Source organism: Pseudochaenichthys georgianus, chromosome 9 (assembly GCF_902827115.2).
Source record: "Pseudochaenichthys georgianus chromosome 9, fPseGeo1.2, whole genome shotgun sequence".
Lineage (NCBI taxonomy): Eukaryota > Metazoa > Chordata > Actinopteri > Perciformes > Channichthyidae > Pseudochaenichthys > Pseudochaenichthys georgianus.
Genome location: NC_047511.1, coordinates 41,817,419 through 41,844,831, shown reverse-complemented (window position 1 = coordinate 41,844,831; position 27,413 = coordinate 41,817,419). Strand labels below are relative to the sequence as shown.

The 27,413-nt window shown below is 40.0% G+C and overlaps 1 protein-coding gene and 1 long non-coding RNA gene across 2 annotated transcripts in view; both read left to right on the top strand.

Annotated features, from left to right (window-relative positions):
- The first annotated feature begins 6,904 nt into the window (after positions 1-6,904).
- Positions 6,905-27,413, top strand: part of LOC117452114 (zinc finger protein 79-like) — a 37,861-nt gene continuing 17,352 nt past the window's right edge. The window contains exons 1-4 of the mRNA XM_071204433.1: positions 6,905-6,975; positions 24,354-24,473; positions 24,606-24,716; positions 25,354-25,538. Coding sequence (XP_071060534.1) covers positions 6,908-6,975; positions 24,354-24,473; positions 24,606-24,716; positions 25,354-25,504 — 450 coding nt within the window. The 5' untranslated portion in view covers positions 6,905-6,907 and the 3' untranslated portion in view covers positions 25,505-25,538. The remainder of the gene's footprint in view (positions 6,976-24,353; positions 24,474-24,605; positions 24,717-25,353; positions 25,539-27,413) is intronic.
- On the top strand, positions 10,925-22,341 carry LOC139434509 (uncharacterized). Its single transcript, XR_011643866.1, has 2 exons — positions 10,925-11,360; positions 21,282-22,341. It is a non-coding gene; the product is annotated as an uncharacterized lncRNA (long non-coding RNA).

The following is a 27,413-nucleotide window of genomic DNA, read 5'->3' as shown; positions in this document are numbered from 1 at the left end:
AAATCTTGAAAGGGATGTGCAAAATAGTCATTATATACAGTCTTTAATTAACTATTAGAAGAGAATAACGAGTAATGAATATACTTTATAGGGATCCTATTAATATCTAATAATGAAATTCTATAATATGCTTTAAGCACTAGGTGTCCCTTGATATCAGCTGTGCGCCGTTATGGTGTAAATACAGCCTATCTACCAATTGGATCAAATATAAAAGTCAGCCGAATTAGTGTTGATACTGCAAGGAGACGTATTGTGCGAAAAGAAATGTAAGATGTTGTTTAATTGCTGATATATTTATGATCCACGTCACGTTTTCAGTTTTGGCGGCAGTTCCTCATGTTTGTCTAGAAGTCTACTCATCAGGGCTCCATAAATAGAGAACTACGGCAGATATGTAATATTGAATGCAGCCGAACCGTGTATTACAATGCCGTTATGTGATGACCTTCAAAGAGAAAAGCAAGCACACTCGGAATAAAGTATTATTTAATTTGTTTTTAAATGTATTCGGTCTGTTTCCGGTATTTGTTTATGACGATGTGATGTGAGATGTGAGACTGGGTTGGAGAATTGTACAGGGGAAAATAATGTATCTATGCCACAATTCTAGATGCGGATTTTGTTAAACTAATTCCTTTGCGCTGTGGACCAACACTATAAATTGACGGGGTAGGGGGTAGCAAGAAAGATAACACCATTAAACAGTTACACAACATAACAGAAATAATGTCGATAGCAGCGTCCCTAGCAACCACCTTGATAACAATGAAAACGTTGAATGGACACAATTTCCTGAAGTAATCTTCGTAATAACTAGCAAACTGAAGATCATGTACATCCACTGCACACATAATCTGAAACAACAACTCATATTTCTCACATCAAATGACATCAAAACGCATTTTAATGGCCAAACTAACCTTAAAATAGGCATTTTCCACCGAGAATAAAACGAATGTCGGCCATGTTTTTTTTTCTGCAGGGAGAAATTTGAAGATCACGTGACATAGATGCCAGCCATTGGAAATTAATGGTGAAAAAAACGTAGGGATCTTACAATTGCAGAGGCGTATTTGTATAAATACTACGTCCCAAGTTGTGGACCAACGTAGATATTACACGTTTTTTTGTGAGACTGGGTTGGCTTCTCTGGTGCGCACCAGGCGACAGTTTGTTACATTGTTTCATTGTTCAGAAGGTTCGGTTTGCGTTCACACGGGCAAAACTCAAACAGACTATAAACTTTAAACATAAGTCATGCACATTTACTACGCCACTGAACATACTTACATTTAAATGTGTACTGCCTGGATTCAGCCATTTTCCGCCAAAGATTTTGGAAAATGATCTGGGACCGTGCACACAAATTGTGGGGCTTTTAACACCACAGAGGATACACATGTAAATCCTCGAAATTTCCCGCAACTAAGGACTCAGTCCTCGGTAGAATTCCAAGGATCCTGTACATTGGAACAGTCCTTCAGCGGGATTCGATGACGTAGCATCCTTGAAATAGTGGCTCTGAAGGATCCTTCCTTGACATTGAGAAACACCCTTAGTGTCTTAATGCAAACGTTTTGTAAAGTGATGCTAGACCAAACACGTGTTGTTGTGCTCTCTGCAGGACAGCATCTGTATTCAAACATTGTTTATGAAATCAGAGTTTTACTCTGTTTTTGTTGTCCAAACGACGCCAACAGAGCGATACGTCTTCTTTCCAGCAGATGGAATACATGTTACATAATCCACTTCAACTGTCATTCACATATTAATGATTCAAAACAGCAATGTGTAAGATATGGCTAGCAATTTACTATTTCCACAGAATGTGAAGAGGTCTTGAGGTCTTGAGGCCATGTCCAATATGTTTATGTTTTTCTAAATTAAATCAACTCAAATGAGCATTCAGTTAATAAATTATTCTTAATTACTGTCATTACATCATGGGTTTGCATTGCAATATTAGAACGCATAAAACCCAACTTTATTTCCTCTAAGCGTTCATTGTTTAGAAGTCCGCTGTGTTTCATCCAAGCTTCCACTTCGTGCTCCGATAATGCTGAAAGTATCTGTTGTATCGCTTTACATGCTGCCGTAACAAAAGTGTAATTCACTGCACAGAGACAAGAGATAGTGGATGGATCCAGAAAAGAACCAGAAGATCGTCCGTATACAGGGTGTCTGCGGGGTCTTAAAAAGTATTAAAAGTTGATAAATCAATTTAGCAAAGATTAAGGCTATTAAAAAGCAGTGGCGAACCGTCGGGGCCTTCAAGGTATTCAGATAATACCCTGGAACACTCAGATAAAACAAACAAAAAAAATCGATTTAATTATATAAATAAAATGTAATACAATTTATATAAAATGAATAAATGAGAATCGTATCCATGTTGTTGATCTGTAATATTACAGTGTTACGTTGATTTGTTTGTCCTTCTCGGACCATGCACTACGCATTTCAGTGGTTTTGTGTTAGAAAAGAAAGCAACCAATCAGATCTTGTTCTGGGTCTCTGGGTAGAATATCCTTCAACCAAGGTATTCTACATCCTTGATAGAATGCTCTGGCCGTTGCACTGAATGAGAGTGTACGTTTGGACTGACAGTTTGATCAACCAATCATATATTGATTTGTAGCCAATGGGCGTATTATTTCAGAGTTCCCCTCGGTTACAGGGTACTCGAGAAGGCCCGGTAGTTAACTGGCTAGAGACAGAGGATCTAGATGAATGCGACGAAGCAATTCATGCCGTTTTATTGTTTTTAACGTTGAAATGACAAGTGCAACAGGTGAAGATGAAGTTGTTATGGAATTGTTGTGAGTACCCTTTTCAAGACGACAATTCAGTGAAAAGACGGACATTATAATGCCGCGGAGGGGGGGGGCGGCGGGGGGTGGGTGTGTCTACAGAAGATCCAGTTGTGATAGCCACGGTTCGCCACTGTTAAAACATTTATTAAAAAGTATTAAACGGCATTTTCCAGGTCTTGGGGGGTCCGAAACCCAGTCAGTATCTGGTGTGACCACCATTTTCCTCACGCAGTGCAACACATCTCCTTCGCATAGAGTTGATCAGGTTGTTGATTGTGGCCTATGGAATGTTGGTCCACTCCTCTTCAATGGCTGTGCAAAGTTGCTGGATATTGGCAGGAACTGCAACACGCTGTTGTATACGCCGATCCAGAGCATCCCAAACATGCTCAATGGGTGACATGTCCGGTGAGTATGCTGGCCATGCAAGAACTGGGATGTTTTCAGCCTCCAGGAATTGTGTACAGATCCTTGCAACATGGGGCCGTGCATTATCAAGCTGCAACATGAGGTGATGGTCGTGGATGAATGGCACAACAATGGGCCTCAGGATCTCGTCACGGTATCTCTGTGCATTCACAATGCCATCAATATAATGCACCTGTGTTCGTCGTCCATAACATACGCCTGCCCATACCATAACCCCACCACCACCGTGGTCCACTCGATTCACAACATTGACATACACACACGCTGTCTGCCATCTGCCCTGAACAGTGAAAACCGGGATTCATCCGTGAAGAGAACACCTCTCCAACGTGCCAGACGCCATCGAATGTGAGCATTTGCCCACTCAAGTCGGTTACGATGACGAACCGGAGTCAGGTCGAGACCCTGATGAGGATGACGAGCATGTTAGATGAGCTTCCCTGAGACGGTTTCTGACAGTTTGTGCAGAAATTCTTTGGTTATGCAAACCGATTGTTGCAGCAGCTGTCCGAGTGGCTGGTCTCAGACGATCTTGGAGGTGAACATGCTGGATGTGGAGGTCCTGGGCTGGTGTGGTTACACGTGGTCTGCGGTTGTGAGGCCGGTTGGATGTACTGCCAAATTCTCTGAAATGCCTTTGGAGACGGCTTATGGTAGAGAAATGAACATTCAATTCACGGGCAACAGCTCTGGTGGACATTCCTGCTGTCAGCATGCCAATTGCACACTCCCTCAAAACTTGCGACATCTGTGGCATTGTGCTGTGTGATAAAACTGAACATTTTAGAGTGGCCTTTTATTGTGGCCAGCCTAAGGCACACCTGTGCAATAATCATGCTGTCTAATCAGCATCTTGATATGCCACACCTGTGAGGTGGGATGGATTATCTCGGCAAAGGAGAAGTGCTCACTATCACAGATTTGTGAACAATATTGAAGAGAAATTGTTATTTTGTGTATATAGAAAATGTTTTAGATCTTTGAGTTCATCTCATGAAAAATGGGAGCAAAAACAAAAGTGTTGCATTTATATTTTTGTTCAGTGTAGTTTATTTATGGCATCCCGTTGGATTGTACGTCATCTGAACAGGACATCGCACGCTCACTGACTGCTGCTTGATAGCGCGCGAAGGTCCGTTTACGTCGGTTGTTACACAACATCGTTATGGGGAAATGCAAATGTGCGTCCAAATGGTTGGAAGATAAGGAGGAAGGACAATCAATACTGTATATAGTAAATGTGAGGTAAAGTGTGTCGCCAATGTAACCAGCTTGAACTCGAAGTGGCGATGAGGTCTTAAAATGTATGAAAAAGATGTTAAAAGGTATTACATTTGACTGCAGGATTCCTGCATATACCCTGGTATAGAGCCTTCAGGTTCTAAAAATTATCAGCAATAGAGCTAGAAAAAAAACGGGAATAGAGCTAGAAGATAGGCAAGGCAAGGCAAGGCAAGTTTATTTATAGAGCACTTTTCAACGCAAGGCAATTCAAAGTGCTTTACAAAAAAAAAAAAAAAAATGAAAGACATTAAGCATTAAAAAAGAAAAGCTAATCAAATAAACATTAAGAAAAAAATACATGGATAAAAGTTACAGTGCAGTCTAAAATATAAATAGTTCAATTAAACATTACAAGAAAAAGTACATGGATAAAAGTTACAGTGCAGTTTAAGATATGAATAGTTCAAATAAAAGCAGCGACAAAAAGAAAAGTCTTCAGCCTGGATTTAAAAGTAGTCAGAGTTGCAGCGGACCTGCAGGTTTCTGGGAGTTTGTTCCAGATATTTGGAGCATAATAACTGAACGCTGCTTTACCATGTTTAGTTCTGACTCTGGGGACAGAAAGCTGACCAGTCCCTGAAGACCTGAGAGATCTGGATGCATAATTTAGCAGGAGGTCAGTAATGTAATTTGGGCCTAAACCATTCAGTGCTTTATAAACCAGCAGCAGTATTTTGAAATCTATTCTTTGACACACAGGAAGCCAGTGTAAAGACTTCAGAACAGGAGTGATGTGATCCACTTTCTTAGTGTTAGTGAGGACTCGAGCAGCGGCGTTCTGAATCAGCTGCAGCTTTCTAATAGATTTTTTAGTGAGACCTGTGAAGACACCATTGCAGTAGTCGAGTCTACTGAAGATAAAGGCAAGGACAAGTCTTTCCAAATCCTGCTGTGACATTAGTCTTTTAATCCTAGATATGTTCTTTAGGTGATAGTAGGCTGATTTAGTAACTGTTTTAATGTGACTGTTGAAACTCAGGTCAGAGTCCATGACTACACCTAGATTTCTGGCTTTATCTGTTGGTTTGAACAACAGATAGCCAGTATGAAGCCAAGAAAGAACCAGTCGAAAGACAGGAAGGAGCCAAAAGTTTGTATTTTTTATCTTTTAATATTCAAGCTCCACTCTTAAGATATTATAACTTCCTATCTCAACATGTATCCTTTTATTCCATCCATCCATCTTCTCCCGCTTATCCGTGGTCGGGTCGCAGGGGTAGCAGTTTTTTTTATTTATTCCAATTAACAAAACCTTACATTTTTGCTGCCAATTATTGAGATTGTTTCACAGCGTTTATCTTAAAAATATTTAGATTTTTTTCTTTACATATAGATTACATAGGATGAACAGCACGATCCACACTGCTGGATTCTGCCCAAATCTGCTCGCTTTATTCGTACTCCTGCAGTTGTATTGTTCTGGATTCATAAGTGTATTAGATGTTCTGCACTGTTATTGTTATGTATTTAATATAAAGTGAAATTCCCATAAAAAAAAGTCAGAAAAGATAAGGGACTCACTTAAGGAAAAAGGTTCTGAACCAGTGAGAGTTCTTCATTTGCACATAAACATGATAACTATGTAAAGTTGTGACCAGATGGTATCGCCCGCTGCACACATTTAACGCTTTCCATTTTATTTATTTATTTCGCCTTTTATACCACACTGCAAGTGCATTTTTTAACGAGAAGACTGGAAGTTAGACTGCAGTGTTAAACAATTATAAACACAGCTCAAGTCTTTCACAGCCAGAAATATTTCTCTGTGTCACCTTGCCTTTTTTTTCACAACCAGAAATATTCAAGCAGAAAAATCAGTGCCTGTTAAATCAACGGGAAAGCAATCATCTAAGACAACATTTTTGAAGCGGATAAGATCAACTCAGCGTACAAGACTCATCAATCCTGTGATTTTTGGTCATAATCCAGGCTCTATGTTCACATAGAGAAGGATATTACAGTGTTTGATGGCCTATGTCGGTTAAAGGCCAGCAGAAGGGTGTATTAGTCTGGGAAATAACTCATAATAAAGTTGTAAATAAACAAGAAAGAACAATAAACACATGTTCCTTGTCTCAGAACACGGTGCGTCTGTATCCGTTCCAGATACACAGCATCGCACTCTCCTCCTTCGCCTCCATCATGGGTCCCATGGGACCCTTTGGAGGATTCTTTGCCAGCGGCTTCGAGAGAGCCTTCAAGATCAAAGTAGGGATTTCTGACACGTTTTTTTTACTTCAAAACACTCCAACTATCCCTTTTAATGTATGTTGTCTTTGCTCCATTTATGTTATACACATAGCAGCAGTCTGATCACATGTACTGTTGTGTGTTCTTCCAGGATTTTGCCAACACGATCCCGGGGCTTTGGTGGCATTATGGACCGGTTCGACTGCCAGTACCTCATGGCCACATTTGTTAACGTCTATATTGCCAGCTTCATCAGGTAAACACACAGCCATGGTTTGTTCATATGTTTTATAACCTAATTAGCAATGTACAGTGATAGTGAAATAATTCATCATCAAAGTTAGTGGTTATTTTTTTTATTTCCGACTGTGAGAGAAAGCATTTTATTTCTTGAAGAAAACAAACTGTTGGTTCAACATTAAATTAGCTAGCTTGCTAATAACCATTAAATAGTTATCTTTGTCTCTTGAGTTGTTTTATGTCTTCTTCTGACACTGAAAAAATATACAAAAACGAAACTAAAGTATGAAAACTGAATTTAGTTTGAGAATTTTCAGTATTGGTCAATATCGCTGTAGGGTGCCTTTGAGACTTCATGATTACTGAAAAAAAAGATTTTAAATGTAACTTAATATTGAGTATACTACATACTATATTATTTATGGAAAAGGCCAGGCAAACAAAGTAAAGCAAGATAAAAAAAACACAAACTCGTGCAAACCAAAATCCATCCAACAACTTCAAGAATCTCACAAAGACTAACAGAAAAAGCAGAACCTAAATGCACACAGGACTAATCAAACAAACAAGACACATGTGAGGAGGGAGGAGAAAACACTGGGGCACAAGGTGAACACAATCGGGTAATCAGGCAGGAGGGAACACAGAGACAGGAAGCAACAGACAAGATGGGGAGCGGTGAAAACTTTTCAAACTAAAACAGGAAAACAAAGACAGATCTAGACAGGTTCCGCAGGAACCTCGGCGGAACAGGTTTCGACGGGACCTAAAACAGGACAGGACATGATGTCGGCAGGACCACCGGCGGACCCCAAACAGGAAACGGGGAGTTGGAGTGGGCCGGAACGCCGACAGGACACGAGGGGCTGGAGTAGGCCGGGGAGCCGGAACTGGAGCCGGAACGGGAGTCGGAACCATAGCTTCGTGGGCCGGAACTTGAGTCGGAACGGGACCCGGAACCAAAATGCTATGTAGTCAAGCTCCAGCACTTTTCATAAATGAACTCAAAGCAGATAAAGCACGTGGTTCCAGCCCGAACCCTCAGAAAAGGAGCCATCAAATTTATCATATTTTTAGTTTCAAATATTTTCATTGAGAAAAAACATACAAGTGTAAGCAATAGTACAGACTTCATTGGGGTGGAAATCATGCTTCTCTTTTTCAACATAGAAGACAAAGAGAACAGCCAACAAGAAATAATAAAGAAAAACATAGCATGACAGGAATACCATACTTAATGACATACAGTACATAGTCATAGTGGGAAAGAACATACCAAATAGTATATATCAAATTAAATTAATAATGTGTGAGCGAGAAACACATCAGAGAAAAAAGAAAAACGACAAAAAACATTCCGTTATAGACGACTTGTATTAACACTGTTAGTCAGATAGACATTTCTACCTGGATATCCTCTATATACCATATTAATGTGTTTTTTTCAGTTTTAATGCACTGCTCTCAACACTCACTGTACTGTATTGTTACCCCCCCTCCTCCTCCACAGATTTTAAGTTTCTCTGTCGTGATTGTTTATATTTATACATAGATGTTTTTTATATGTGTTCTATTATATCTAAATGTCGTGTTTTATTCAGACTGAATTCACCTTTGCCATTCGCCCCGTGCATTTATATGTGAGTTTGTTTCTGTTTTTCCTGTGTTTTTGGTGCCATTCATCATTTCATAAAATCAATCAATGTTTATTTATATAGTCCAATATCACAAATGTTACATTTGTCTCAGTGGACTACACAGTTTGTACAGAATATCACATCGTACAAGGAAAAACATCCGGAGAAAACCCACAGTTTAAAGGGAAAAATGGGAGAAACCTCAGGGAGAGCAACAGAGGAGGGATTCCTCTCCCAGGACGGACATACAATAGATGCTGTGTGTAAATTGAAAAGATAATACATTTGCAACATAGGTAGTACAAATGTTTGGAAATGCATGTGTGTATAATAGGAAGATTAATCCACAAGGATATCCATCCAGGACCACAGCAACCGGCACAGCCACGACTCAACATCCAGGACACAGGACCGCAGCAACAGGATCATCCATGACTCCGGATCCCGGCGTATATAGACACCAAAAAGAAAGACATTTGGGGAAGCTGGGTTAATCGGAACATGAGAGTACACAGGTATAGACAGAGAGAAGGAAGAAGTAAGATGTCCCCTGACAAACTAAGCCTATATATCAGCAAAAACCTCCTTTCCACGTCGGCGGAGGAGAGGCAGCCCTGCCCCTCACTTTCCATGCTCCGTGATGCGGATAAGTAAAAGCACTGCCAGGTGAGACGCTCTGCTCGCAGCCAGGTGAGACGCTCTGCTCGCAGCCAGGTGAGACGCTCTACACGCAGCCAGGTGAGACAAAAACTGTAACTGTAATTAAAGCATTGTCTCCAGAAATGATATGATTAGGACTGGTGTCTCTCAGCATTTGTAGATATGTTCTATTTCTATTTTTAAGGTAATTTCCATGCAGCTATGTACTGCCAGTTCTCTCTCTGGTGTCACAACTGTCCACTAGAGAGCGCTGCAGCTCCTGAGATTTAACATTGATGCTGCAGAAAGCTTTTTACGCCCCGTCCACACAGCAGCGTTAAAAAAATCTTGAAAATCTTGGAGGTGGGCATGTCTGAAAGCTTGGGGATTTTTTGCGAGCAACGCGATCAACAACCAACAACCAATCACATGAATCTCCCTCCCCCGACATACAAAGCAATAGCTATGTTAAAACGAAGTAAACTGGATATAAACTCCCCAAACAGGCGAAAACCTACCAGTTTCACCCACTGTCTCTGCCACCTCCCTCCATGCCTGGTTCCTCCGGTTTGTATCCCGGTAAGTTATTAGCGACTGGTCATAAAGAACCGGGTAATTTGCTACCGCAATAACTAATTTCTCCTCCATTTTCAGGAATATAGAAAATGAACTGCGGTCTGGCTCTCCCAGCTTGCACGCGGTTTGATTGGCTAGCGCTTGTACTGTCAGATTTGCATAAACGGGATTTGATTGGCTGACGCTTCCACCTCAGCTTCAAAAGTTGAACATTGCTCAACTTTTGAATCCTGAAAATCCTGGAAATCTTGGAAATCTTCGCTTTGCTTCCCCACAATGCAGTTAGGCGAAAAGCGAGGCAAAGTGACGTCACCCCATTCAAAGTCAATGGGCAGAAGCGTTGGAAGATTTTTTTAACGCTGCTGTGTGGACGGGGCGTTACTGCTGTTGAATACTTTTTTTTGTTTTTTGGCACCCATTATACCATTTTAAATCCACATAGTGCCCTCTTCTTAAGGATTGAACGTCCCACATGCTGTTTCCCTTTGTGGACATTTTATTTTGTGCTTATCTTAAGAAGCTTTTTGATTTAAATATATTATTCTTAAAACTGTGCAATGGTTTTTGTTGACATTTTGTCTAGAGAAAATAACTTGTACTCTTTGATGCTGAAATGTGCTTTGCCTTAGTTTCAAGAAAGTTAAAGGTATACAAACATAAACAAAGTGTATGTGACGGGCTTCTTCCCTCTTAGTCTTCTTCCCCATTTATAAATAGATATCACGTCCACTTCATGACACCCACTGAACAATTTCATAACATCTGTTTATATCCTAAAGCAGTAGTAACTACGTACATTTACTCAGTTACTGAACAATTGTTAGGTAATTCACTTGAGTATTACTTTTCCTGCTACTTTATACTTACGAAATATATTCAAATAATTGTTCATGTATAATTCAATTTAAAAGCTTTTTTTTTATATAGAGAAATCCATTTCTCACTTATTCTGACAATGTACTTAACCCAATAAAAGGACCCAATAAAAGGAGTTGTTAAATAATAGTGAAGTCACGTTGTAATAACAATAACTCCTCCCTCTCGAGTTTTCTTTTTGAGCTTTGCCAAAAGCCACTGTGTCAACTGTCCTACTTGCGTTGCCGTCCGGAGTTGTCCAATATGGCGGACCATCTCGCACATGCGCAGTACAGATCAGGCAGGGGGGCAGATCAGGTAGTGACAGTTGCGTCTCGTCGCTACGGTTCTCTCTCTCTCTCTCTCTCTCTGTGTTCCTGAGAAAGTGTGTGTGAGCTCCAGCACTACTGATCCATCATCTGTGTATCTGGATAAACCTCTGAATGGACTCTGTGCTCTTTTTTATGGAGCGTTTACTTCGGACTATAGGAGCTAGCTTAGCATGCTAGCTGGAACACGTTGGCAACACTAGTCAGATCGAGAGTTTGATGGAGAGAAACAGTGTGTGTAACGGAGTTTGAAAAAACTATAGCAGAGCACGAGGAGGAGCTGTCTCGTTCAAAAGAGGAGAACGAGAGACTCCAGAAACCACTGGACGCTGTTTTACAGCCTCAGCTTCGGATACACGGAGCAGGTCTGTTCCCTTTACTCCTCTTAATTAACACTTTAAACCAGGGGTGGCCAAACTACGGCCCGGGGGAAAATGCGGCCTGCTGGCCATTTTGAATCAGCCCTCAGCTAATTCAAAAAGTATAATGAAATATGGCCCACAAAAGAAACTTTTGCTGCTTTTCTTATATTGTACTTCTTAAATACATATGTACAAATATATATATATATATAAGTAGTATTCATGTATTAATAATGCCACATTTAAATTCAGTCAATTCATGTTGATAACATTTTCTAACAAATCTTAGTTGATACAAAAAAGCCTAATAACTTATTTGCATAACAAGCTTGAAATAGACCCTTCATATGTCATCTTATTATAATCACTCTGAGACTTCTGTTTTTAAGGGATGAGCTGCCAACAAGATAAATTAAACCCTATAGAGAGCTGTGATGTAGGCTATTTTTTTTCTTAAAGCAACAGTAGTAGGGCTATTCCCTTTACAGAGTAGCATTTAAAATATTTCTTCTAAATCTCAACAAATATAAAACCAAAACTATTTGCCACTGCCAGGGCATTAACGTTTTATCTAGTTTGTTATAGAAAACAAGTTAGCCTCCGAGTCAACTTTGCAGTGGTTACACATACAGGGTGTCCGGGGTCTTAAAAAGTATTAAAAGTTGATAAATCAATTTATCAAAAATTAAGGCTATTAAAAAGTATTAAATGGCATTTTCCAAGGTATTAAGAAGGTCCACAGCAACGACAACATGAAACACCCTTTAATTGACTGAAACAACATGTCGGGAAACCCCCTCAAGGTGGCCCCATGCATAGCGTGCCATAAACTGCTGCTTCTTATTTTAAGTTTCGTTGCCTTGCTCCGCTCTGTGGGGGGGGGGGGTGTTATCTGCTGGTGGACTACCTGAGAGATATACAGCAGGAGAACACGCAACCATGCTCCGGGGTCTTCTTCGCTGCTTTTGGTGTATTTTGTGGCGGCAGCAGCGCCACTTACAGGCCTGGCATATGTACTACAGCGTTTCCAGCGGTCTAGTGTGAACAAACACGTTAATGAATCGGATGCGTGTGAACGGAAGACTTTTTTGCGTATGCGTCCTCGTGGGGCCGGGGTCTATGCCAAACTATATCCGGTCACAGAGATCTGCTATTTTAAAGTAAGGTCAACACATATCGACCCTAAATATAGTCTATATTAAAGGTGGGGTAGGTAAGTTTCAGAAACCGTCTCGAGTGCACTAAAATGTGAAAGTACGTAGCCGAAAAGAATCCGCCCCTTCCTTCAGACTTCCTTACAGAGCACCTCCTCCAACACACATGAACGCGCACATGACGTCAGCAGACTGGTGAAAGTGGCCGCCTGTTGCTGGCGAGTCATTGAAGTACTGCTGCATTGCACGCCCAATGAGGGCACGAGATACATTAGTGCGTGCACGAGATGGAAGGCTGACAGACAGGGCGGGGCTAAACGGATTGGTTGTACTTTTTACAGTATTACGGCTTCCACAGATGAAATCTTTTTATGGATTTTTTGTCAAAGCACTTAAGATATTCATTGCTATCGGGGTGTTAAGAGCATTCCATGGAATATAACAAAGTGTATCTCGAGCCGGTTTCTGAAACTTACCTACCCCACCTTTAAGAACGAGAAAAGTCTTAACATATATATCGTTTTTTGTAAACGTATGACAAATGTGCGAGGGTGATGACGTCAGAGCATCGTCCTATGTGCCGGGCTTAGCCCCGGACAGCACCAGCCCAATTTAACCCCTGGGTATTTGTGAGGGAGCTCCTATATGGCATTACCCCGCTGAAGCTCACCGAAGTTTAATATATTTCATAGTTCAAAGTTTTGTCAATTGTTTTGTTTATTGGTCAAATACTGGTTTCTAATGGTTTCTGAGGAGTTTTACTGGAATGAAAGAGCACAGAGTACAGAAGCAACAAAGCAGCATACTGCATTAAACCTGACCTTCACATGCGGCTTTCACACCAGTGCTTTTCAGTTTCTAGCTCCGAGCGGGAGCTTTTCTGGTTCAGCTCCGGTTTCCCTTTTCAGCTCCCGCTCTGTTCACACCGCCCACTGGCGCCCCAGAGCTGCCCCTGCTGCGTCATGACGTCACCATTTACATCGCTGATTTGCTCCCCAACGGCAGCCATTACGGCGCTCACAACAACAACGGGGAACTGCGTCGGGTCGATGATCGTGTTGCTTTTAATCACACGAAGCCAGAATAAATTGAATAACGATTAATAACTTATACTTTGCTCCAGAGTGCCGTGGTTCATTGAAGCAATAGCTCACGACAGGCCGTGGTATATGCTCACTATATCACAGCTAAGGGGCGTGGTTCGGCCCGACGCGAAGCGGAGGGTCGACAACCCCCTTAGCTGTGATATAATGAGCATATATCACGGCCTGAAGTGAGCTATTGCTTTTATAAAACGGTTACCAAGTGTGGCAATATGAAAAAAAAAGACACACTCTAATTTAAATAGTTTTTATTAGTAAATAATGATGTTCAAAATAAAATAGTCCCTCCGTTGCCTTCTGCGCGAAACATAGTGCGAGGTGGTTGCTATGCAACAACACTAACAACTAGCGAACATATTAGACAGAGAGCGTTGATCCATTATTTGGCTATTTATTTACATTCATTTGTATGTTGCAGTTTATTGTGCACCGACTGAAACCCTGTCCAGCATCAGTAGCATGGCTTACGTGGTTACTTGTTGAGGTTGTCCTAGGCTGTTGCTTGGCGTGGTGAGAATATTGCTCCACTTTCTCCGGTCCCCGAGATTTGGCTTACAGTAGCTCGAGAGCTTTCGCACCTGTGGCCACTAACGGTCATCATTTCTCTGCTTTGTTTCAAGACCCGCATGAGAAAGCTTTTGAATGGTGGTACTTTTCCAGTTGGTCTACCTGCTCTTCACGTAGCTCTGCATGTCGTCGTTTAGGTGCTTTTTTTTCTGGAGATAGGCACTGCTCAATCCACTCCTCCATAGTAAGACCCCCCGGAGGTCGAAGTTAATCTTAAATATTTCCATCTTATGCTTTGTAAGTTTGTTTCGTAACGGAAGAAATGTAAATATATTTATAAAACTGACAAGTCAAATCAAGCAATCTGATTGGCCGATAGTGTTTTTGCGGACCTCTTTGATTACAGATTTGAAAACATCGTTGCTTGCTTTAAAAGTAGCACAATTCATTATGTCAAACCTTGGAAAATATCTAGATATCCCTGCCCTAATGCCAAAGGAACTGCACACTGAATATGTTTTGCCGTTTGATGTCTATGTCTGGACCGCTGCGTAAAAAGGAGGGTTTCTGCCCTGTTACTTCTCCGCTGCTTTCTTGTTCCAGTATGAACAACCATACAACCATACAACCGTTTGGCCGTTGGGCTGAACCGTTGGGCTGAACCGTTGGGCTGAACCGTTGGGCTGAACCGTTGGGCTGAACCGTTGGGCTGAACCGTTGGGCTGAAAAGCAAACTGCAGGCAGTTTGCTTTTCAGCCCAACGGTATACTGTTTTTCTCAGACGCGGAGGGATACTGACTTGTTGTGAAAAGTAATTTACAATTCTACCCGTGGTATACGTTCAGTATATCACGGCTAAGAACCAATCAGATTGCTTGATTTGACTTGTCCGTTTTATAATGTTTATTAATGTGTTTCTGCAGCATTTACCGACCGCTGCAGTATTGGCTGCTCTTCCACAGGAGTTTATTCTCCCGTTAGCTCCCGGTTAGCTCACACTGCAGCGGCCGCTCTAAAGTATTCACTGTCCGACTCACACAAGCAGCTGATGCATATCCCCAGTTCCCCTTTGCCTAAGTGAATGTGTGTCAGTCTGAATTGACACTGTTTGGTATCACATCGCTGTTATGAAAGTTTCTCTGGTATAAAACGGGTGATGTTAGCATAGCAACCGAAGCTAAACTGACTACTTGCATCCGATAGCTGCAATAATACAAAACAACACGTCTGCCTTTCTCCACAATGATCGATAACAGTGAATGGATGGTCAAAGTAAGGTACAAATAAACAGAATCACACGAAGCCTGGTTAGTGTTGCCTGACTTTATAAAGTGTGTTTATAAGCACTACTGCTTGTAGGCAGGCATAACAGTCGACCCATGTTCAGGGGAGGTGGGTTTAGTTTCCTGCACGCCTCGACGTGAGAGAGACGTAAGCGACGCCACCTCTTAGCTCCGAAGCTCTTGCCTCTATTTTTTGGAGCTGGAAGTGAACCCGATTCCGGAGCTAAGAGCCGGCGCCGCTTCGGTGTGAACAGGAAAAAACGGCGCTTTTCAGGCTCCAGCTCCGAGCCGGAGCTGAAAAAGCGCTGGTGTGAAAGGGGCAACAGAGAGGTTGAAGTTCATGTGGAGAGGAGGCTTCAGTAGTCTGTCTGCACTCTGTTTAGTTGTGCTATCTTACATCAATATAGTACATGTGAGGTAAAGTGTGTCGCCAATGTAACCGGTTAGAACTCGAAGTTGCGATGAGGTCTTAAAATGTATGGAAAGGGTCTTAAAAAAGGTATTACATTTTACTTCAGGATTCCTGCATATACCCTGACATAACTCTGTTTCTATCAACTCCGCCACCTGGAACAGATAAAAAATGTCCATGTAAGAGTTTGGTACCTTTCTCCATGTTTCTGTCCCCACTAGTGTTGTCACGATACCGACCTTTTTGTTTCAATACCAAGTCAAGATTTGCGATTTCGATAATTTTCTTAAAAAAGGGGAAACCGTCTTAAATGTCATTATTTTTGCTTTATTTCAAACCTGGAAAAATATTTCAGTCATCACACAAACTTTTGAACAATGAGAACAATAAATAAAATAAATTAAAGCAATGGTGTGCGTTCAAGTTAAAATGACAAGTGTTATGATATTAGGGTCATGTCAAGCCAGATCGCTATCCCTTTAACCTGTTAAGCCTTGAGCCTATTTTTCAGGTCTCAGGCTCGAAAATGACATTCCCAGAACAAAAAGGGGTAAATTAATAAAAAAAAATCTCAAAGCAACGATACACCTGTGAGTTGGATGTAGAAAAGTCAGAATCAATATAGATATTTTTATTTTAAAGTAAATTCAGATTGAACATAGTAAAACAATTAAAATGATAGTTTCCGTCCAAAAAACCCATTACTCATAGAACAAATGGGGGGAGAGGGGTGGCATGTGATGTCTTGAATTGAGCCGTCCCTTATAGATCTTTATCGATACTATCTCTTTACATATTAGTGATGGGAATTCCGGCTCTTTTTAGTGAGCCGGCTCATTTGGCTCGGCTCACTAAGAAGAGCTGGCTCTTTCGACTCCTAAACTGCTCTTCATTTTACCACAGTTTAGCTTCAGTTTTGCTGCTGCGAGGCTCCGGCGCTCGCAGTTCACACACGTGCTCCACTAGCACCCCCCGTTAAGGCTCGCCGGCAGTCACAGGAACACGCTTTGCTGGCGGCGAAAAAGAATCCCACCAGACTCCTTTGCCCCTCCAACAGAGGGATGTCCTTGTCCTTTTTCCTTTTCGTCATTTCAAGCGATTAAAAACTCTCGGTCTTCTCTCAACTTATTTATTTTTTTGAACGCGCTCGAGTTCAGGGCGTTCCGAGCTGAATAAGGGTTTCAAAGACGCCCCCCTGGCAGAAACGCTGGATTGGATAGTTGCCAAAAACCTTTAGGAATCCAAACTATAACATATAATAAGTACCCTGTATCAGGATTGATGGAAAATAAGTGACATTTTTAAGATTACTTTGAAACATTCTCAACTAAAAATAACAGAAGTTACAAAATGGCGACATATGTTCACATTGTGAATTTGAAGGAGCAGCGTGCAGGATTTAGTACGTCTAACAATGGGGATGTAGGTTCCACCCAATGGATAACTTGTTCACTAACCCTCCTATCCCAAGTTTGTAGGAGAATGTATATTGGATGCAAAAAACTTGAGGCCCAATCATGTTTTCTCTGTCCACACTGCGCTACTGTAGACGTGGCAGTTCAACCTAGAGGACAAAAAGACAACAATTAGTAAACCATAATGATGGATGTTATTATCAGCAGCTGCCAATAGATCCCCTAAATCTTGTATGATGGAAGCAGGGTTACACACACACACACACACACCTCATTTCATAAGGTTAGAAGGGGCGAACATAGTCTCACCCCTAGATTCCACCGGGTCCGTCTGCGGCGCGTTACGGGCGCGTTATGGGCGCGTTACGGGCGCGTTACGGCTGCGCCGTGGCGATCGCGGCCACTCTAGTCAATGGGTGCTATTCCACCACACGCGGCGTGTTACGGCTCAGAAGCGTCCCAGAAGCGCCTCGGCGCAGGGCTCCTCTAAAATTAGGATGAAACCTATTTTTTACGCGCGCAGCCGTAAGGTAAGGTCGGGCAGGCAGGAAGTGGAACGGTCAGAGCATATAGCATATATATATATATATATATATATATATAGCTGTTTGTCGGCATTGTTCAACTAACATTTGTTACGCGGCTGGCAATACATCAAACTTCCACACTCATTTGAAAAGGCATCACCCGAACGTGAATATCACCGGTACCAAAAGACTGAAGTGCAAACCCAACTCGCACTAGCATTTAAGCCTCCACCACTCGCAAAAAGTTCAGACCGAGCCAAAGCCATTACAAACGCCAAATATCCTTATGTTGCCATGTTAGCAAAGCGCTACCTGGCTGTATCCAAGTCATAATGTCAAACTGGCTGCTTAGGTACTAGTACAGTTCAAATACAGATTATTTCAGTTCATCGAAATGCTGCACCTTAATGTTCATTTTATTATATTTTGTATTTGAATGAATATTCACAGATTAATAATAATTAAAAACTCAAAACTAATAGTTTATGTTTTGTGAGTACTAGTACAGTAAAGTTCAAATACAGATTATTTCAGTTCATCGAAATGTTGCACCTTAAAGTTTATTTTATTATATTTTCTATTTATTTGAGTGAATAGATTATTCACAGTTTAATAATAATTGAAAAAAACAAAAACTATTTTATGTGTTTGTGATCATTTTTTCTGCTGTACCGAAAACGTACCGAACCGTGACCTAAAAACCGAGGTACGTACCGAACCGAAATGTTTGTGAACCGTTACACCCCTAGTATTTGTCCTCGGCCCGCCCCGAAGTTTCAGAGCCCAAAAGCTTGACGTTGTTGTTGTTAGTTGGATGGTGGGAGATTCTAGCGAGAGATATGAATACAAGGAAACGTGTTTTAAACGGCAAGCCAAGCACGCAGCTGATGCTGACAGCCCCACTCCTGTCGCTCGCTTGCGGCAGACCACGCTTGAAAGTTTGCCGGGGAGACGCCTGGACAAGGCATCTACGAGCAGCATGCTTTCAACAGTGATAGCTAAATGTGTGGCGGTGGCTCCAGCTTGCAGGACAATTAACATTGTGGAGGACGAGGGACTTTGTGAGATAATTCGGATCGCATCCAACGTGTCGACTGCACATCACAGCGCATTATTTTGACCCCTGTGGGAACTTCAGTCTCATGCTTTGACTATTATGAAGACAGAGGAGCGGCATTTTGCCGACAACTGTAAACAGGCTTGTCTGTTTGAGCAACTGGCTCAATGCAGAGGAGTACACAGGGTTGGGAGAGTGTAAGAGAGAGAGGTTCCAGGTTGTTGTATTGAAAATATTCAGGAGAATATTTGTCATTGTTCAGAGGTTGTTGTGTTGAGAATATTCAGGACAATATTTGTCATTGTTCCAATGACAATAAACGAACATTTGCATAACGCATATTTGTCCACTCATATGTTGATAAGAGTATTAAAAACTTGAAAATATTCCTCTAAGGTACATTTAGAACAGATAAAAAATGTGCGATTAATTTGCGATTAATCACGATTACCTATGGACATCATGCGATAAATCGCGATTAAATATTTTAATCGACTGACGGCCCTACTTATAATAGTAATACGATTTTATGTTATGAGTTACATATTTAATTACAGATCATTTTTATTTTACGTACATCTGCATGTATTTTCTGAAAGTGCAAAAATACTGTAATATTATATAGTAAATTTACTTTAAAAAAAAAAAATGAAATAAATGTTATTTGTTGTTGTCAAAATAGTTTAAATAATGTTTTAGGTTGTTAATTTATAGTTAATATCTGTAATTTTACAGGATTTAGCTAGTTATTTAAAAAAAAACATGATAATTACTGTAACAAATGAGTTATTTCCTGTAAAATTAGGATGTTTTTTTACAGTGTAGATTTTTAAATGCTAACACTTCACCAGTTAAGCCCCAAGCCTGTTTTTCAGGTCTCAGGCTCGAAAATGACATTCCCAGAACAAATGACTATATCTTCACTTCCAAAAGGAGTAAATTAATTATCTTTTTTCTCAAAGCAATGATAAACCCGTGAGTTGGATGTAGAATAGTCAGAATCAATATACATTTTAAATTCAGATTGAACATAATAAACATTATTAAATTATAGTGTCCGTCCAAAAAACAACAACATTACTTGTAGTGAAAACCACCCTTGAATGATGGGATAGTAGACTAAAAGCTTTAGGAATCCAAACTATAACATATAATAAGTACCCTGCATCAAGATTGGTGCAAAACAAGTGCGATTTTATCTTTTCAAAGATATTTAGAAATAAAACTCCACTTTTGAGTTCATTTGGGTGGATTTGCCATACCCCACTGCAGTCAGCATGTCGTTGTGTCCCTGGGCAAGACACTTCGCCCCAAATTGCTCCTGTGGGGATTGGCCACAGTATTGAGCATGTAAATCGCTTTGGATAAAAGCGTCTAACAAGTGACATGTAATGTAATCTCTGGCCCCCCTCGGTCGATTTAGATGATTACCACCTGTTTTCAATCAATCAATGTTTATTTATATAGCCCAATATCACAAATGTTACATTTGTCTCAGTGGTCTTCAGTGTGTACAGAATATCAGTATGACAATACGACACCCTCTATCCTTAGACCCTCACATCGTACAAGGAAAAACTTCCGAAGAAAACCCACAGTTTAAAGGGAAAAATGGGAGAAACCTCAGGGAGAGCAACAGAGGAGGGATCCCTCTCCCAGGACGGACAGACGTGCAATAGATGCCGTGTGTAAATTGAAAAGATAATACATTTGCAACATCCAAATGTTTGGAAATGCATGTGTGTATAATACTTACTGGTTTGAACCGTTAGAGCCAATAGGATCGAGGGGAAGTTCCTAAAATCCATCTAAACATTACCATTGGTGAATAGAGTGATGCACAGCCAGAATGTCCAAAACCATAAGCTGTGTTGTAGCTCTCACACACTCTCGTAGCTCTCATAGCAGCTATATATGAAATCTCAGTTTTTGACAAAAAGGTTATGAAGGATTATCAGTAATCCTTTCAAAGTGACAGACACATTAGATTAACCTTCAGCAGTGTTTCTATCGTTTTAATGCCATTGAACACAACTTTTGACCAGAAAACAGCAAAGGTAAAACGTATTGGCCATTTTGGCTACGTAAAGCTAAAGCTCGCTGCCCTGAGTTTTGGTCACAGTGATGATACTTATACCTCTGGAATCTGTGGAATCTCAGCTTTCGATTGATATCTTGTTTGTGCAGATCCGATGAGTAATACAATATTTCTACCATAAGTTCTGTGCTAAATGCTAATTCAGAGTCTTGGTATTACCCTTGTGTTTAATTTAGCTAACAATTGTTAATATTGTCTGATAGCTGAGTTTATTCCAGTTAAGTGGGTATGACACATTCATAGTGTGTTAAATGTTAAGAAGCCCTCAGACGCTGTTTCTTGCAAGATGTTGCGTTTTGCCCCCGGTACCGGGGGCATGGGGCTTAACTGGTTAACAGTTTTTTCTGACTGTGTGTTCCCTCCCTCAGCAGCAACAGGAGGAACTCAGGATCAGTCAGGAGGGAAAGCAGCTTCAAGAGCTGGAGGAGGCTGATATCACCAAGTCCACTTTCAGTCTTGACCCTGTGAAGATAATAAAGAGAAACCTCAGTCCTCACAGCCTCATCAAAGACAAACTGAACACATGGAAACAGAAGCTGATGGAGATGACTGTGGAGGACCAGAACCAGCCAGGAACTCAGATCCAGAGAGCAGTTTACAACCAAAGACTGAGGACGACCCTGAAGACTCTTCTGAACCTGACACTGAACACAGTGCTGATTGGAAGGAGACCAGAGAACCTGCGTCAGGCTCAAACTCACTGAAAAATAGACAAGAATCTGTCGGTGATTCAAGCCGTAGTGCTGTCAAGAAACAATTTGGCTGCTCTGTGTGTACGAAATATTTTACAAATACAAGAGAAGTTCAGCGACACATGAAAATCCACACAGATGAGAAACCATTTAGCTGCTCAGTTTGTACCAAATCTTTTGCATTGAGTGAAAGTTTAAAAAAACACATGAAAATCCACACAGGAGAAAAACCCTTTAGCTGCTCAGTTTGTACCAAATCTTTTGTATTAAGTGAACGTTTAAAAAAACACATGAAAATCCACACAGGAGAGAAACCATTCAGCTGCTCAGTCTGTAAGAAATCTTTTGCAGAGAAAAGAGATGTAAATCGACACATGAGAGTCCACACAGGAGAGAAACCACACAGCTGCTCAGTCTGTAAGAAAGCTTTTTCACAGAGAGGAAGTTTAACGACACACATGAGAGTCCACACAGGACTGAAACCACACAGCTGCTCAGTCTGTAAGAAAGCTTTTTCACAGAGTAGAAGTTTAAAAAAACACATGAGAGTCCACACGGAACAAAAAATGTAAATGGCGTAGTGTCTTATAACAGTTCACACGTGAGAAAAATCTGCCTAACTGGATTAACATTGTTGCACGATATTCATATAAGACTCAAATGAACTCCATCTTTATCAATATAAGTGGATGTCCAATATGTTTATGCTTTGCTTGATTAAATCTACTGAAATGAGCATTCTATGACTAAATTATTCTTAGTTACTGTCATTACATCATGGGTTTGCATTGCAATATTAGAACGTATAAAACCCAACTTTATTTCTTCTAAGTTGCTGGTGTTCGTTGTTTAGAAGTCCGCTGTGTTTCATCCAAGCTTCCACTTCGTGCTCAAATAATGCTGAAAGTATCTGTTGTATGTGTTACCTGCTCCAGTAATAAAAGTGTAAATCACTGGACAGAGACAAGAGATAGTGGATGGATCCAGAAAATAAGCAGAAGATAGTCCATATAGAGCCTTCAGGTTCTGAAAATTATCAGGGATAGAGCTAGAAAAAACTCCAAATACCTGAATAGAGCTAGAAGATAGCCATTACAAAGCTAAGAAAGACCCAGTAGAAAGACAGGAAGGAGCCAAAAGAGTTTATATTTTTTAATATTCAAGCTCTTCTCTTAAGGGATTAGAACTTCCTTTCATTCCAATGAAAAAACTTTACATTTTTGCTGAAAATTATTGAGATTGTTTCACAGCTTTTATCTTAGAATATTTCACGTTATTTTTTCTTTACATATACATAGGATGAACAGCACGATCCACTCTGCTGGATTCTCCCCAAATCTGCTCAAAATGCATGCAAACATCTCGCTTTATCCATACTCCTGCAGTTGTATTGTTCTGGATTCATAGTGAATTGTATTAGATGTTCTGCACTGTTATGTATTTAATATAAAGTGAAATACCCATTTAAAAAAAAGTCAGAAAAGAAAAGGGACTCACTTAAGGAAAATGGTTCTGAACCAATGAGAGTTCTTCATATGCACATAAACATTGTAAAATATTTAAAGTTGTGACCAGATGGTGTCGCCCTCTGCACACATTTAACGCTTTGCATTTTATTATTTTATTTCACCTTTTATACCACACTACAAGTCTGACATTTATTAATGAGACAACTGGAAGTTACACTGCAGATTTAAACACTTATAAACACAGCTCAAGTCTTTCACAGCCAGAAATATTTCTCTGTGTCACCTTGTCTATTATCTTGCTTTTTTTCACAGCTAGAAATATTCCAGCAGGAATATCAGTGCCTGTTAAATCAAAGGGAAAGCAATCATCTAAGACAACATTTGTGAAGCGGATAAGATCAACTCAGCGTACAAGACACATCAATCCTGTGGTTTTTGGTCATAATCCAGGCTCTATGTTCACATAGAGAAGGATATTACATTGTGTTGGGGCCTATGTCGGTTAAAAGCCAGCGGAAGGGTGCATTAGTCTGGGAAATATCTCATAATAAAGTTGTAAATTAACAAGAAAGAAACTGTGATACCTTTTTAAAAAAGAAGTGTTTGAAGCTTGTTCTCCCCCTGCTCTCCTACGTGATGTCCGGCTGGCGTTACTTCACCGGATGGGTAAGACTCTCCTGACCTTCATCTGTCCTTCCTGTTTTCTGGCATCACAAGTCAGATAAACATTCATGTAACTATGAAACAATAAAATCACTATATTGCAAATCCAGTATGCCAAAAAACAAGAAGGATCTATAATATTTGTAGAATAATGTATTTGTGTCGCAACCTTTCAAACACTTTGGAAGTGGACAATGCCAAACCGATATAATACAGCATCTCTGTAAAGCTATAGAATAATATAGATGGTTTATTTTTAAGGTCCAACATTACACATTGCAAACTCAAAGCTTATTACGTTTATGTCAGAACCTAGCCTGTAGTTTCAGCTAGTTTTAATTGTGTCAGCTATGTTATTTAGTTTTTATCCTGTATAACTTATAAAGTAACGTTAAAATATATCTAAATGTTGTTTCTAGAGTACATATTAACAGAACCGACGTCCCGTTTTTATCATACGTTTCAACCTCCTCATATTTTTCTCAGCCAGGTTTGATTTTGATACTAAAAGCCTGGGGATGCAAGTCCTATTTTAGCCAAATAACTATTAACTAGTTTAGTTTGATTGAACTGCTGGTCTCTGTTTGAGTCTGACACATGTTCCTTGTCTCCGCAGACCACGGTGCGTCTGTATCCGTTCCAGATCCACAGCATCGCTCTCTCCTCCTTCGACTCCATCATGGGACCCTTCGGAGGATTCTTTGCCAGCGGCTTCAAGAGAGCCTTCAAGATCAAAGTAGGGATTTCTGACACGTTTGTTTACTTCAAAACACTCCAACTATCCCTTTTATTGTCTGTTGTCTTTACTCCGTTTATATTATATGCATAGCAGTAGTCTGATCACATGCACTGTTGTCTGCTCTTCCAGGATTTTGCCAACACGATCCCGGGTCACGGTGGCATTATGGACCGGTTCGACTGCCAGTACCTCATGGTCACATTTGTTAACGTCTACTACTACTATTGCCAGCTTCATTAGGTAAACACACAGCTATGGTTTGTTAATATGATGAATATATTGATTAGCAATGTGCTGTGACAGTGAAGGAATTCATCATCAAAGTTAGTGGTTATTTTTTTTATTTCCGACTGTTAGAGAAAGAATTTTATTTCTTGAAGAAAACAAACTGTTGGTTGAACATTCAATTAGCTAGCTTGTTGATAACCATTAAAGACTAATCTCTGTATCTTGAATTGTTTCATGTATTCCTCTGTCACTGAATAAATATACAAACATTAAACTAAAGTATGAAAACTGAACTTTGTTTGAGACTTTTCAATATTGGTCAATATCGCTGTTGGTTGCCTTTGAGACTTCATGATTACTTAAAAAAGATTTTAAATGTAACATCATATTAAGTTTACTATAGATCAGGCTGTAAAAATGCTATGTAGTCAAACTCCAGCACGTTTCATAAATGAGCTCAAAGCAGATAAAGCACCTGGTTCCAGCTTGAACCCTCAGAAAAGGAGCCCTCCAATTTAACATGTTCATATTTTTAGTTTTTATTCTTTTTCCACCCATCAATTTATTAATTTATTTGGGTTCGATGGTGAAATTTGATGGTTATAATCTTAGTAATTTCCCTCCCTAATTATCTTCCCTCTCCTCTCAGGGGCCCGAACCCCAGCAAGGTGATCCAGCAGCTCCTGATGCTGCGCATCGACCAGCAGCTCCACATCTTCAACTCCTTGAAGGCTCACCTGACGGAGAAGGGTTTCCTGCCGGCACTGGAGGACGTCATGCAGATCCCCCCATCCCCCTGAATTCACCTTTGCCATTCGCCACGTGCATTTATATGTGAGTTTGTTTCTGTTTATCCTGTGTTTTTGGTGCCATTCATTATTTCATAAAAGAGACATTGACATCATTTCATCATGTATTAACACAAAATAATGTCCTGAGAAGAATAGCTAAGTTTTGTCAGTGTTTGACAGGATCAGTTACAGATACAATCCTCCATACAAGAATAGTGTTTTATTTTGAAGGCCAGTGCGACTGACACCAGCACCCTCTCAGAATAATGGTCAATAATTTGCAGAAAAGCTCTCAGAATACAATCATGATTTTTTTTGAATTGGCTTGTTCTCTGTTACATAGTTTTAATCTCTGACAAAGAGCTGTTTTACCACATATTTTGTAAGGTGGTGGGATTGTTGCATCTGTCTGTTACATTAGTAGAAACAATAATGGTTGCTACACTGCCAATATCTGCTTCTTTATGTTGTAATGTTAGCAGCTTCAGGGCAGAAATACAGATTATATACAGAATATGTTTATCACTGGTGGACTTGTGTGTGTGTGACGGCAGCTGTGCCAGATGTGACCTGATTGCCAATTCAAGAGGTTTTACAGAAAGGACCCTTTGATATTTATATCAGTGGCAAATGTTCGCTTCATTTGGTGGTTCAAATATAAAAGATTCTCCAATGTTGAGTTCATTTTGATATGTTTTCTTAAGGGGAAGCACCCCAGGTAAAAAGGGGGAACAAATTAGAATTTCTTGCGTTATGTTATTTTTATTGTACTAAATCAATAGCCTCACTGGCATTTAGACCTTTGAAGTTTAAATTAGTCGTAACTAATTCAAAAGCAACTGATGTACAACATATTTTCTTGCATTTTAGAAATGTCCGTATGACTTTACGTTGATATTTCTAAAGAAAGAAAAAGCAGTTTTGGCTTGTGCTTCAAACTTCCACAAAGGCCAAATACTGGTACAAAGTAATATTGCTAAGTACATCAACAAATGGTCACATCTTCCTGGGTTATTTTGGGAACAAACATCTGTATTCAGTGTACGTGGGTCCAACTCTGGTTGGATAAAGATAAAGGCTCTTACACTGTATATGTCACCATATTCATCTAATCACTAATCATCAGGTTGTGTCCATCATGTCTCTTCAGATTCAACCTTTCGTTTCCATCCAAACAGAAAATATATAATGTATCCTCGTCAATGAAAGCCAAATGAAGTACCTTATGTGTAAATGTAACCCTGGCTATAACAATTCTGTGTTTATTTGTAAAGGACAAAACAGCAATATGAACAATCATATAGCAGTCAGTGTAGCAGAAATGTGAAGTTAAGTATCAAAATGCTATTCTTAAAAAAAACAGCGTACGTTTGTGCTATTATCTGTGACTGCTTCATGTAATCCTTTTGGAAATAATTTGCCATTTTAAATATCCATTTTATTGGGTTCTGTCCTCAGAAAAAGCTGTATATTTTTAAGCAATTTACTCACTTTTTTGTAACACAACATTTGCTTCATTATGGCAATCAATTTCTAAATTAAATAATTAATGTATAGACTCTTCATTTCCCCCCTTTTCGACTGTCACTCCATCATTTCATTAACTTTTGTTAACTTCTTAAAGTATTTATTTACTGTGAGAAAACCTTTTCAAAGTGACTATATTGTACATTTAAGAAGATGTTTAGAAACGGTGTTCTTCAGTATTTTTGGTTAGAGGAATATTTAAATGATTGCCATATAGGAGAGAGTATGGAGATAGCAGCAAAGTATTTTTCTGTCTTTTTTTCTTGCTCTGACTTCAGTGCAGTTGGGTGTTTTTTAGGCTGTTCCACTGTAACTGTAATTAAAGCATTGTCTCCAGAAATTATGTGTTTAGGACTGGTGTCTCAGCATTTAGAGATATGTTCTATTTTTA